Raw genomic sequence first — 14,407 nt, forward strand, 5'->3', positions numbered from 1 at the left:
AAGGAAGGACCATCCAACTTTATCTCCTCAAGTGAAAACAATTTGTTTAAATACCAAAGTACAATTTGTAGAACCCATCAGTAGGGTAAAGGACCCAGTTTAGAGACACTTTCTTGAAAAATGATAATTTTGAGGGGAATTTTGCAAATATAGTCATTTTCAACATCTGAAAAATGCATCAGATTCCTCATGAATAGAGAAATTAAATAATACCAAGATTGATATCCTTCAGATTTTATCTCAGTGCTCACTGTTTAGTGTTCTTGAGGCATTACAAACAATCAAGGCCCAGTAATGGTACTCACAAAAGGACACATAAGCAAAAAATTGTCTCTAAATCGGGGGGGGGGGGGGATAAGTTCCCCTGCTGTAGCATGTCTCTAAATTCGCTCCTTTACCCTAATCATAAAAGTCAAAAGCCAAAGCCTAAGGGGAGGGTTGTTGGCATAAGCCTTAGCTTATGCCCCTAGGAGTGAAGCTCTTGTTAGTCATCATGAAGTCATCCCCATGAGGTCATCATATATACCCATTCCCCATCCTATGGTCAAGACTCAGAGATCCCCCAAGAAGGCAAGAAAGTCATGGGTGTAGTCGATTGTCGAGGAGTCCACAGTACTCTCCAATCTCCCAAAAGTCACTTAACCTCCTTATATTGAGTCATCAGTGGGAGTACAAGGATGATGTCCCATCGACGCCTATATAAGAGGCCTTTCAGGTACTCAAAGTCAACGATAAGTTCATTTCCATTCCAGAATAAATGGTTCTTTTACTTTTCCTGCCATAGCTCTTTATCCACTCCTAATATCATCATGAAAAACATGAGGATCTATGCAGTAATGATTGCTATTTCTCCCCAACACATGAATGCAGGACCAAGGGATACTGCCTAACATGAAGACTACACCCCTTGACGGTACACACAACAATAACTATATCACTCTATTGGCATTTATAAGATACCTGACCAGAGAGAGAAAATTTATCACTTTAGCATGGGTTTCCGAGTTCATGTGGAATGAGATCCTGAATTGTTAGTTCTGTGAAAGAGTTGCCTCCTCTCAAAGCCCGAGTGAGGGTCGCCTCATCTACATCTAGTACCTGCAAGGTTTGCTTGAAGCTTTCCACAGCATCTGCAGGTGGCCCCTTCGCCACACATATCTGTTGCAAAATATTTTCACAGCCATTATTATATGCAATGCAGAACTCTGCATATGATACATTTGACAATTTAAATGCCTGTCTGAGATAAATGCAGCATCACAAGTTGAATGAGCTTACTACATGTAAAGTGGCAAGAGAAACCATAACCCCATTAGTCTCAATGCTTTTTTACCGCTGAAAAAGATGGAACTTGGAATTTTACCTCAAAAAGGATGATTTACAAATTACGATGCACGGATTACACGTTCTATTTCTTAAATCAGTGAAAAAGAGTTAGCATCTATTGTAATCAACCATGTATTTCCACGATAAGGTTCTGCATTAGCAAATGTGCATGAAGTACATGATTTTAACCTATTGCAAGGAGAACATGCTTAAAATGATTTCCCAACAAATTTTGGCTTTTTGGTGTCCAAGGACAAAGTTCTCTTACCCAGTGACCGTTGTTAAGATGAGAGAGATGAAAACACCAATCAGTCCTCTCTATCCCACCAAGGCGTAAGCAAGCAGTATCACTCCATACATTTCCATCACTAAAAAAGAACTCTGCCCTTTGCAGGTCAAAACCAAGCCCGATTCCAATCGCTTTAATATATGATTCCTTCAGGCACCAATACCTGTAAAGTAGAATCTCTCTCTCTCTCTCTCTCTCTCTCTCTCTCTCTCTGTGTGTGTGTGTGTGTGTGTGTGTGTGTGTGTGTGTGCGCGCGCGCGTGTGGGCTGTGGGTTGCAGCGTGGGCAGTTCCACGCGCTGCTCCCTCTCTCTCTTTCTCTACCTGCGGGCTGCTGCCCCTGCGCGCTCTCTTTCTTTCTTCCCACGCTGCTCTCCCTTATCAACATGACCCTCAAAGAGGAACAAAGAAGGCGGATGCGGGCTCTACATGTGAGAGTGACCGGCCTCAAGGACATACACAATGTGGAGAAAGAGGTCACAAGCCTCACATCCATGATGGGGGTGGAGAAGCCTTTGCACACATAGGCATGGAGAGTAGGTAAGAAAAGTGATGGCCTGGGAGAGTCTTCAAAGGAGAGAGCTCTCATACTACGCTTCCCCTCCTTGGAAGAGAAGAAGGAATTCTTGAGGAAGAGGCCTACTCTCAAGAAGAGAGGTATTTTCCTCGGCGATGACCTTACTCTCTCACAGCTCACATATGAGAGAGGTACTGCCAGAGATTAGAGCGGCAAGGGAGAAGGGAAAGATAGCCTTCTACAGAGATGGTGTGGTGGTGATTGTAGAGCGGCGCGTCGCATGACAGTGCGAGACCTATGGGACCACACTGAAGATTGCTACTTGGAATTGTAATGGGTCTATGAGGTTGGACGTTGGTGCATTTGAGGACAGTTTCAGAGACAGGGACATTGTATTCTTCTCAGAGACTCACCAGGCCCTTGGAAAGGTGATGCCACATGTGGTGGGATATAGATGGGAGACAGCCCACAGGACAGCTACGAGATCTGAGCATGGGAGTAAGGGTCAGGAGGAGTAGCAGTGCTATTTAGAGAGGAGCTACAGACACTACTACATATTGTACGGAGAGATGAGCATGCTAGATACATGTGGGTGTGACTGAGAGATGACACGGGTCGATTTCTATACATTGCCATATGTTACTTTCCTCCCAGTACGTCAGTATATGCTCCACCCAGAGGGCAGTCGCCTTTCTCTATACTAGACGATGACATATGGGAGTTTTCTAGGGATGGTGATATCATTCTCCTAGGGGACTTCAATGCCCGAATGGGCAACTCTTAGACAGTCTTCTACGACACTTCACATGAGATGCTTAGAGAGCTGGATGTCGGTGAGTTGGGGCTTGACAGACGCTCACATGACAGAGAGCAGACGGAGTATGGGAGATACCTCATGGAGATGACGACTACACATGGGTTAGCCATACTTAATGGCTTACAACGATTTCTTGGAGCAGCCGGTTTCACATGCTTTCCACACAGACATGGGGCCAGTACAGTGGACTATGTTATGACATAGCCGAGCTTTGTCCCTTGCATTCAGGATTTCACAGTGGGAGCCAGGCCAGTGGGCGTAGCAGTGGATCATGCTCTCTTGACACTGTCCATTTCATTTCAGTATAGTACAGCCCAGACATCAGGAGGCAGGTCACACACCCGTTAAACATTCACACCAGAGACTGATTCCGTTTATACAGAGGAGATCTGGGACCATCTATGGGAAGGCACAATTGGCACAGCTGGTACAGGACTCTTAGTGGAGGAGTGCATCACTCTACTGACTGAGACACTGCATGGTGCTGCATCAGTGGCATACCCACACACTCAGCCGGGCAAGAGACGACATTCTGGGAGCATGCCCCATAATAGTTGGTATGATGAGGAGTGCAGAGAGATGAGAGTCCAGCTTTAGATGGATCTTCTTTTAGGAGTCATCACTTACAGACAGCCTCGGATTGCTTCCCGGTGCCTTGTGCGACGGAAGAAGCAAGCTTACCTGGCTCAGATGGAGCGAGACTTATATCAGATGTTCTTGAGTAGGGACTCAGGAGAGGCACGACGACTCTTTCATGAGCACTCCCCTCCCCCAATGATTACTTCACCTGATGTGTGGGGTCAGTATGCGACATCGTTATATACGGTTCCTGGACAGGAACCCCTTCCAGACCCTACAGAGCCATGCCCATCTACGAGCACCTTCTTTACCACTGGGATGGTACAGAGGGCCATTGACAGGATGAGGACCGGGAGGTCATATGATCATGATGGTCTAGTAGTGGAGCACTTTATACATGCTAGGGATATGTTGATGGAGGTTCTTGCAGTGTTGTTCAATTGTGCATGTGTGAGGGGTTACCTGAGACTTGGAGGTTGTCTACTATTATGCCTATCTTCAAGGCAGGTGATCGTAAAGAGCCTGGGAACTACTGCACTATTATGGTTGGACACACATTGGCACGGTTCTATGCATCCATTCTTGTGTAGCACTTGAGTAATTGGGCAGAGGGTGAGGGTGTACGAGCAAAGGGTCAACAGGCCGGTTTCAAGAGGGGTTTCTCCACTCTTGATCATATTCTGACACTCAGAGACATCATTGAGGAGGGCAAGTCACATGGGAGATGGATTTATTGTAGCTTTGTGGATTTCCGCAAAGCATTTGACATGGTACCGAGAGCTCGATTGATGCATAGACTACAAGAGATGGGGGTGCCCATAGAGTTGATTTGGGGGATTATGGCTTTGTACAGATCAATGATGGGACATGTACGCACTCTGGAAGGGGTATCTGATTTGGTTCCCTCTACTATTGGGGTGGAACAGGGATGCCCATTGTCTCCTACTCTATTTGGTATATATGTTGATGAGGTGTCTGATTACATTGACAGAGAGGGTGACAGAGGTGCCCAGCTGGCAGGGACGTGGATCCCATTCTTGTTATATGCTGATGATATTGTGTTGATATTTGACTCACCAGAGGGTATGCAACGACATTTGGATGCACTACACAGTTTTGCAGAGGATAGTGGATTGTGTGTAAACCTTGGTAAAACCAAGGTTATGGTGTTTAACACCACACTACAGTGGATCAGGAGATCAACACCTACTTTCACATATGGTCAGGAGATTGTGGAGTATACAGATGCATACACTTACCTAGGGGTAGTCTTTACTGGGCCAAGATTTTCTTTGAGAAGAGCAGCATATGCGGCTTTGGGAGGATTGGAGAGGATGTGTTCGTAGGTTTAGTTCCAACAACCTAGGCCAAAGTTATGGCTCTTTGATATATTGGTTGCATCTACTATGCTATATGGGGTGTAGGTTTGGGGACCTTCTGTAGGCCAGGATGGTTGGAGACGTATGGAGAGGCCCTTGGTATCTATGATCTCTCGGTTGATTAGAGCCAAGGCTTCCATACCGCATGATATCATTCGAGCGGAGCTAGCTGCCCCCCCTATGGAGATTGAGGCGCTTACCAGATCAGTCTCCTTTGTACCCAGCCTATGGGATACTACCAGAGATAGATATGCCAGGTTGGCCCTAGAGTCCTCCAGACAGTTAGCTCTACAAAGGGATACATCATGCTGGTATGCATAGATGACATCATGGTTTTAGACACATGGCTTCACCATGGACAGGCTGCCTCCTTTTCAATACTCTCTACAGGCACCCTTGATATCTCTGACATGGGTGGACATTACTAGACTCATTCAACAGGATCTGATCCAGCTGGACACGAGGAGGACATGGATAGAGCCGCTACACGAGTTGGGCACGAAGATTGATTTCTATAGAGAGCATCTTCAGACTTCTCCAGCTCACAGGGGATGGGTTTGTGATTTGACCTAGCTATATGGACACACATCTTTCTCATGGTTTACGTTGTGCCATTGGCCAGATACACACATCCTCACATCAGCTTGAGATTGAGACTAGCAGATTCAAAGGGATACCAGCAGATAGCAGGATATGCCGCTTATGTCATCTAGAGCCAGAGACAGAGTTACATTACATATGCCACTGCACAATGTACTATGAGATACGAGGCCGTTTTCATTGTCTATTTAGAGAGGGTTTTGGGCCTCTATCTAGGGTCATGAGTTATGAGGATCAGAGATGTCTTGGACTGTATCTACTTGAGCTGCACAGGCATAGAGACACTTTACAGAGGAGAGCTGGAGAGAGACAGATTACAGATTTCTTTACACTAGATATTGGACACCCAGTGGAGCAGCCACCATTGCAGAGCTCTGCCCGCACTCATACTACCACTACTGGCATTCTCATAGACGGAGCATTGGAGCTAGGGAGATCTAGACGACTGCGATTGAGGACAGGAGCTACACAGTATCGACGGAGACTACAACAGAGGATTCGAGCCATACTTTCTCGATGTCCAGAGTGCAGATGAGGGGGAGATGAGGATGGATCTCTAGCATATCCTCCCCCCCCCCCCCTAGGCACCTTTTGTATTAGATGGCACATCCATACAGTCCCAGCTTGTAGTAGTATTTTTGTTTCAATTCTTTTTTATTCTGGATATGGTATCAGATTCACTATGTTGTAATAGCTTGGCCTCATAGGTCATTTTGTCCTTTTGAAGACGTTAATATATCATTTCATTTCATTTCATCTCTCTCTCTCTCTCTCTCTCTCTCTCTCTCTCTCTCTCTCTCTCATAGGTCACTTTGGCCTTTTGAAGACGTTAATATAACATTTCATTTCATTTCTCTCTCTTCAAGCTGGCAGGGGGTAGGAGCAGCAGGTTCTCCACGTGCAAGGATTTAGGAGCGCGAGCACGCTGATGTGATTGCACAAGGCAGGAGGCTCGCGAACAAGCTGGCAGGGGGTAGGAGCAGCAGGTTCTCCACGTGCAGGCTATGACTTGCAAGGCAGTGGACTTTGGGGCTGGGCGAACTTGTACCTGCAGCCAGCTACGCATCTACAGGGTTTGGTGACCTGAGCAAGCTGCCTTGACTGAGCGACCTGCACGGACTGAGGGACCTTGTATCTGCAAGCTTTAGTGTTCCAGAGGCTTATTTGGAGAACTAATAATGCATAGAGGCAACAGGGCGCACGACAGCAAGTGAACGCGTAGGGCAGGTGCTAGGCAGGAGGCTATCTCCTGTAAGTGCAAGGCAGTAGGCTGTCTCTGGCAGTAGGCTGTTCCCTTGTTGCGTCAGAGCAGTCCTATTGCGAGCGACCAGCTGTTTGGGCAAAGGGCAGCCACTTCGGCTCACTTCCTTGCAAGGAATTGAACAAGTTCTACAGGGCTGTGCTGGCCGTGGGGGAGATGGACCAATCAGCTGACCTTGGAGAGCACGATATCTATGAAACCCCGCCTAAATCAAAAGCAACATTTAGACGGAGGGTTAGAGAGAGCACACTATCGGCAGGTTTTGTGAGAGCAGAGAACTTCTAAAGTCAAAGATGACTTAATGTTTGAGAAGGTGCAAGTGATGATTAAGGCGGAGCTGAGCCTTTTGAGGGGTGACATTGGAAAAGAGATGTATGCAAATGCGGAGCCTTACAAAAAGCTATGTATGCAGATATGAGGAAAGAATTGGATAAAGAGATGCTTAGTAAGCGGGATGAGATGTACACATCATTGAAGACTGAAATGCAGACGATTGTGAGATGCACTTGCGGCATTTGAATCCTCGAAATAAAAAATGGAAGAACGCATGAATGAAAAGGATGCATTGATCGAAGCACTTACGGGAGACCTCGCAGCTTGCAAAAATACCCCACAAAGGAGGGAGAAAATCAACCCTCAACTCTTCCCCGTAGAGTTGTCACCTGCTCAATGCTTTCGAGCTCCTTTATCATCATGGACGGAGCACCTATTCAAAACACAAGAGAAGGTTGATAAAGCTGAAAAGTGGATCGAGAATGCAAAGAAAGAAAAAGATAAGATGCCTGAAGTCACAGCGACATCCACTATCATCAATATGACAATTGAGGAGGAGCAAAAGAGAGAGACTAGAGCCCTTCATGTGCGTGTTACAGGTCTCGAAGACACTGGAAAAGTAGAAGAAGAGGTGCAAGAGCTCTTGAAGTGCATGGGTATTTTTGAACCCACACACAGGTGCTTGGAGAGTTGGCAAGAAGGGAAGTGATGAGAAAGGAAGGCCCAAGGAAAGAGCACTCATTATACGTTTCCCTACGCTGGAAGCTACGAAGGAATTCCTTAAGAAGAGACCAACACTCAAGCAAACTAGGATACTTTTGGGTGATGACCTTATTCTGACAGGTAGCACACATGCAAGAGTTGATGCCAGAGATCAAGGCGGCGAGGGAGAAAGGGAAAATTGCTTTCTACAGGGGAGGGAGAGTAGTGGTGTTGGAAAAATGCACCGCATGACGGCACGAGATCTATGGGACCAACCTTAAAATGGCAGCATGAAACTGTAATGGATCAATGAAGCTAGATATAGACGCATTTGAGGATAGCTTTAAGGGAAGAGATATTAATTTTTACTCGGAAATGCATCAGACTCCTAGCGGCACATCACCTAGAGTGACGGGATACCATTGGGAGACTACTTGTAGGCAAGATCTGAGATCAACGCACTCTACATTGCAATATGCTATTTTGCCCCCAACACATCTCATTATGCATCGCTCAAGGGGTATAAGTACCTCCCTCTAAAGTCAGGCTCTAGTCTCTCTGCACTTACCAATTATTCTAGGGTATGCTCCCACAACGCCGTCTCTGCCCAGGCTCAGTGTGTGGGTATGCCTCTGCTGCTGCATCCTGTAGTGTCTCTATCAATATATATGTGAACTCCCCTAGAGGTCTCCCCGGAACCTCTGTACATAGCATCTGTAGATACCATCTACGTAGATAGAATCAGTCTCCCAAGTAAAAGTGTATCGGGTATGCGTAAATGAACATGATCTATTGCTACCCCAATAGGCCTAGGCCCGACTGTAAAGTCCTGAATAGAGGGTATGAAATTGGGCGAGCCAAAACATAATCCATTGTGCTAGCCCCATGTCTATGAGGAAAACAAGTGAACCCACTCGACGTTTGGAAATCTCTGGAGGCCATTCAAGATGGCCAGTCCATGTGCAATCCCCAAATCTGTCAGATATCCCCCATATCCAGTGAGCCAGGATTCAGGCGAGGCATGGCAACTATTCCATGAGCACTCTCCCCCACCAATCCTCACTTCTACGTAGGTATGTGGTCAGTATGCATCATCTCTCTACACACTCTCGGGGCAGCCACCTCTTCCAAATCCGTGCCCACACACATGTGATTTCTTTACCGCTGAGATGGTAAAGAAAGCCATTGACAAGATGAAGACTAGGAGAGAATATGATCAATATGGCCTGGTAGTAGAGCATTTTATACATGCCAAAGATCTGCTTGCAGAGCTTCTAGCAATGATGTTCAACCGTGCCATGTGCGAGGGCCTACCTGATACTTGGAGTTTGTTCACTATTGTACCTATCTTCAAGTCAAGGGACCCTATGGAGCTTGGGAATTACCACACTATCATGATTGGACACACATTGGCACGGTTGAACGCATCCATCCTTCGATACAGTGCCCAAAGCTAGATTGATGCGCAGACTGCAGGAGATGGGGGTACCCAAAAAGTTCGTTTGGGGGATCATGGCTCTATACAAGTCAGAAGTGGGGCACGTACGTTCTAGAGGGGATTTCTGATTTGGTTCACTGCACTATTGGGGTGAGACTGGGCTGCCCGCTATCTCCTACACAATTTGGCATGTATGTGGATGAGGTTGCTGACTACATTGAGAAGGAGGAGCACAGTTGACCACGGACATGGATCCCACTATTGTTATATGCTGATGATATTGTGTTGATTTTTGACTCCCCGGAGGGGATGCAACATCATTTAGATGCTTCGTACACATTTTCTTACGATAGTGGATTGTCTGTTAACCTGGGGAAAACCAAGGTTATGGTGTTTAACACCACACTGGAGTGGGTCAGGAGGTCAGCACTCACTTTTACATATGGCCAGGAGATGGTGGAGTATACAGATGCTTACACCTATCTTGGGGTAGCCTTCAGTGGCCCGGTGTTTTCATTGAGGAGAGCAGCAGAGACTAGATTGACGGGAGCTTATGCAGCCTTGAGAGGATTGGAGAAGATGTATTTGCAGGTTCAGTTTAGGAACCTTGAACAAAGCTGTGGCTTTTTGACACTCTAGTGGCTTCAACTATGCTTTATGGGGTGGGGACCCTCAGTGGACCACCATGGAAGATCTAGTAGCACTGATGGATGGAGATGTATGGAGAGGCCTCTAGTCTCTATGATCTCTCCGCTGATTCGGGCTAAGGCCTCGGTGCCACATGAGATTATTCAAGCCGAGCTAGCTGCCCCCCCTCTCTCGTACTAGATCAATTTCCTTCATGCATAATTTATGGGACCTCCCCAGAGACAGATATGCTTGGCTAGCCCTTGAGTCATCCCCACAGCTAGTGCTACAAGGGGACACAGCATGCTGGTATGGGCAGATGACATCATGGTTTTAGTCACATGGCTTCAGCATGGAAAGACTTCCCCATTCCGGTACTCCTTGGATGCACCCTCCCCCACAGAGATCACTAGACTTATACGTCACGATTTGATTCATCTAGATACCAAAAGCCGGTACAAGAGTTGGGCACAAAGATGGCTTTCTATAGAGAGCATCTTCTCCAACTAACAGAGGATGGGTATGTGATCAGACCGGCCTATATGGACACTCATTTATCCTATGGGATACGATGTGCTATTGGTCAAATGCGCACATCATCACATCAGTTAGAGAAAGAGACTGTCAGATTTAGGAGAGTACCAACAGAAGCCAAGATATGCCAGTTGTGTCATATAGAGCCAGAGACAAAGTTACATCAGATTTGTGAATGTCCGGTATACTATGAGATATGCGGCCGCTTTCACCGTCTATTCAAAAAGGGCTTTGGACCGTTGGATAGAGTCATGAGGTATCAGGATCAAAGATGCCTTGGGTTATTTTTGCTAAAGCTGTGCAGACACAAGGAGAGTCTCTTGAGGAGACCAGACAGTGGGAGACATTCACAGAGGGAGATCACTGACTTCTTTAGAGCAGGGACTGAGCAGCCAGATGAGCATGCTTCACAGCAGACTTCACAGCCCACTACCAGAGGTATAGTAGTGGACAGAGCCACTGATCTCGGGAGAGCTAGACACCCACGTCTTCGAGGGCGACCATGACATCGACGGAGGCTCCATCAAAGGATCAAGACTATTCTAACACGATATGGGAGACACCCAGTACGACTATTTATAGATGCAGACATTGACGAAGCTCTTCAGTGACCGATGCAATACTTTCTCGGGCAATGCGTGATGCTGGGCACCCTTGGGCATTGATGATAATGATGATGATTTCAGTCTGACGATTTTAGTCTTTTAGTTCAGTCTTTCACTTTACTTCATTTTATTTTTACACCCAATAATTGTATGAATTTGGTCTCATAGGTCATTTTGGCCTTTTGAAGACGTTTAATACAACATTTGATTTGATTTCATTTCTCTCTCTCTCTCTCTCTCTCTCTCTCTCTCTCTCTCTCTCTCTCTCTCGCAAGTGGGGCTTGTGACCCTTTGCATTACATAAACATTGACCATAGGTCCATATACAAGAAATATGGGAAAAACCTTGAAAGATATCCAATAAAAATCATGGGGAAAAATCCCATACAAACTACAGAATACATAAAGGGATAAGATACTCTAATCAGGAAGTGGTGATGTAGCTCGTTGACTGTGGGGGCCTACGCAAATCTGCCAAAAGCTCTGTCCGGCCTCGACAATGTAGCAAGGTCCATATACAAGAAATATGGGAAGACTTCCCGAAAGATATATGAGGAAAATCATGGGGAAAAATCCCATACAAATTAAGGATACATCAAGGGATAAGATACTCTAATTAAGTAGTGATGAATCTCTTTGGCTGTGGGAGGCGTACACAAATCTTCCAAAAGCTCTGTCCGCCTTTGGCAATATAGCGAAACCAACATATCCAGTGCTAACTACCTGACTGATATAAAGTATTCATTGTAAGAAACCTTCTGTAGCAGCTCATAGAAGCCAAGGGACTGTAAAACTCCTAGGCTGTGCCATCCATGCTAGCATATATGGATGCTGTACCCCAAAAAAGGATGCAGATCTACGGCACGGAACAACGTACTGTAAGAGAGGCAGAAGGGGCCCATTTGTTGTCCACCAAAAAAGTCAAGGGAAGGTACAAAGATGCATATCTCTCTGCTGACCAAACCAACTTCCCCAAGGAGTCGCTAAAATGACTTTAAAAAAAATATGATAACTGTATGATATCCATGTAATAGCTGGCCTTGACCATTGTCTGCTCCTAGATGATATGATAGATAGCCTCCCTCGGGCCTCGGTCCAAAAGTTATCCTCATATAAAACCCGCACTCTAAATCTGATCATGGGTGCATTCTCGAGATCGAGGAAAATCTAACGTCCTCCTGACAATTGTTTCAACTGCGGGGAGCAAGGGCATGCTTATCGTGCTTGCCCCCACAAGAATACACGAATGAGCCTCCTAGAGCTACCTTGGTCGAAATCCAAGAAGAGGATGCTCACCACAAAGGATCTCCTCTATGCCATGCTTGGGGAAAGGTAAGAGAACATGATGCTTTTATTCTCTTTGACCCTGGTTCTACTCACAATTTCATATCCACAGAGTTGGCCACCAAGCTAGGCATCCAAGCCTATGAGATGGGAGATGTCCTACCCGCTAATGGTGCTTTCAAGGTGCAAGAAGCTTCAGTCACTCCCTTAATTGGAAAATTGAGGCTCCATGTCCAAATCTATGTGGACAAAGAGGACTTCTTTATCTCTCCTCTCAAGCACGAGGATGTAATCCTAGGGGCACGATGGTTTGATCGCATGGCTGCCAATGTTAAATTCCCTGAAAGTCAAATCTACTTTAGGTTCAGAGAAAAAGATATGTACATAGATGCCAAAGAGTTGGGTAACACCATACCCATTGTACATACGCAAGCTTTCAATAAGTCAATAAAGAGCTCTATTTCCGTGTATATGATTTTTGTTAAAGATTCTCAAAATTAACCTAATGCTTTAGCAAAAGAAAATATAAACAATCACAAGGAATTAGAGTTATCCAATTTTCTCAAGGGATTTCAAGATGTTTTTATTGACGACATCCCTTGTTAACTACCTTCTAAACGAGGCAATGATAACCATGCAATTGAACTTCTTTCAGGAAATTCACCGCCTAATAAACCTCCTTATAGAGTTTCTCAAGCTCAACAAGAGGAGATTATGCGGCAAGTACATGAGTTAGTTGAGAAGGTCATGGTTAGGCCTAGCTCATCTCCATTTTGCTCACCCGTGTTATTAGTGCAAAATAAAGACGACACATATCGTATGTGTGTCGACTATAGAGCACTAAATAGGATCACTATCAAAAATAGGTTTCCCGTTCCACGGGTAGAAGACCTATTTGATAAGCTACAAGGGTCGACCTACTTTACTGGGATTGACCTAAAAAGTGGCTATTATCAAATAAGGATACATTGTAAAGAACGCATTTCGCACTATGTTTGGTCTTTACGAATACATTGTCATGCCTTTTGGCTTGACCAATGCACCAGCCACATTTAACCGCTTGATGGAGAAGCTATTCAGGCCTCACTCAACCTTTACTAGAATGTTCTTTGATGATATAATCATCTACTCTAATTCGTTAGACGAACACAAGCAACATCTCCAGGTAATATTTCAAGTCTTACGAGAGAATAAACTTTATATTAATCGAAAGAAAAGTGAGTTTTTCTTACAAGAGATTCAATATTTAGGTTACAATATCTCTCAAGATGGCATCCAAATGGATCCATCAAAGCTAGAGGTAATAAAAGGATGGCCTAATCCAAGGAATCTACATGAACTAAGAAGCTTTATAGGTATGTGTGCATACTATAGACGCTTCATAGAAAAGTTCTCACAAATCGCGGGACCATTACATGACCTAACAAAGAAAAACGTTAGGTATACATGGTCTGCCAAGGAGAACAATGCTTTCGAAAAGCTTATCTCTCAATTTGTGCTTACACTGCCGGATCTCTCAAAGCCATTTGAGATCCAATGTGACGCTTGTGGTGATTGCCTTGGAGCTATTTTGCTCCAAGAAGGGCACGCCATAGCCTACGAAAGTCGAAGGCTCGACCCTGTTGAGCAAGCTCTAGGCATATATGAAAAGGAACTCCTCGCAGTTTTACATGCCTTAGACTTGTGGAAGCACTATTTATTGGGAACTCCTTTCATTCTGCGGACGGATCACCAAAGCCTTAAGTACTTCATGATGCAGACCAAGCTCTCTAACAAACAAATGAGGTGGGCAAATTTCCTTTCACAATTTCATTTTCATATTGCTCACATTGGTGGCAAGCATAATCAAGTAGCCAATGCACTCTGAAGACGGCCGAGAGTGAATGCGGTTTCCATAGCAACTCACAATGATCTATCTTCTATGATAGACGAGTACGCTATTGATCTCGATTTTAGAGATGTGATTTCAGCCCTTGCACTAGGAAAAAAAGAGGAACCATTTACTTTACAAGATGGTTATCTTCTCTATGGCAATAGACTATGCGTTACTAACTCACTACGTGAGAAAGTAATGTATGAATCTCATGCTCCTATTTATGTGGGGCATAGAGGAATTCAGTCTACCCTAAAAGGGATTGAAACATATTTCTATTGGCCTGCCATGAAAGCAAACATACA

At 45.1% G+C, this 14,407-nt stretch overlaps 1 protein-coding gene across 2 annotated transcripts in view; it reads right to left on the reverse strand.

Moving 5' to 3' along the window:
• Positions 1-207: 207 nt before the first annotated feature.
• LOC147428176 (uncharacterized) overlaps positions 208-14,407 on the reverse strand; it is a 121,697-nt gene continuing 107,497 nt past the window's right edge. The window contains exons 4-6 of one of the 2 annotated variants that reach the window (XM_086496593.1): positions 1,595-1,778; positions 961-1,158; positions 208-798 (exon numbers count right to left, since the gene is read on the reverse strand). In XM_086496593.1, the coding sequence (XP_086352719.1) occupies positions 988-1,158; positions 1,595-1,778 (355 nt within the window). In that variant the 3' untranslated portion in view covers positions 208-798; positions 961-987. Of the gene's footprint in view, positions 1,159-1,594; positions 1,779-14,407 lie in introns of both variants that reach the window. The other variant, XM_086496592.1, reaches the window with a different exon arrangement.

This window comes from Adiantum capillus-veneris, chromosome 23 (genome assembly GCF_014529385.1).
Source record: "Adiantum capillus-veneris isolate H3 chromosome 23, ASM1452938v2, whole genome shotgun sequence".
NCBI classification, from domain to species: Eukaryota; Viridiplantae; Streptophyta; class Polypodiopsida; order Polypodiales; family Pteridaceae; genus Adiantum; species Adiantum capillus-veneris.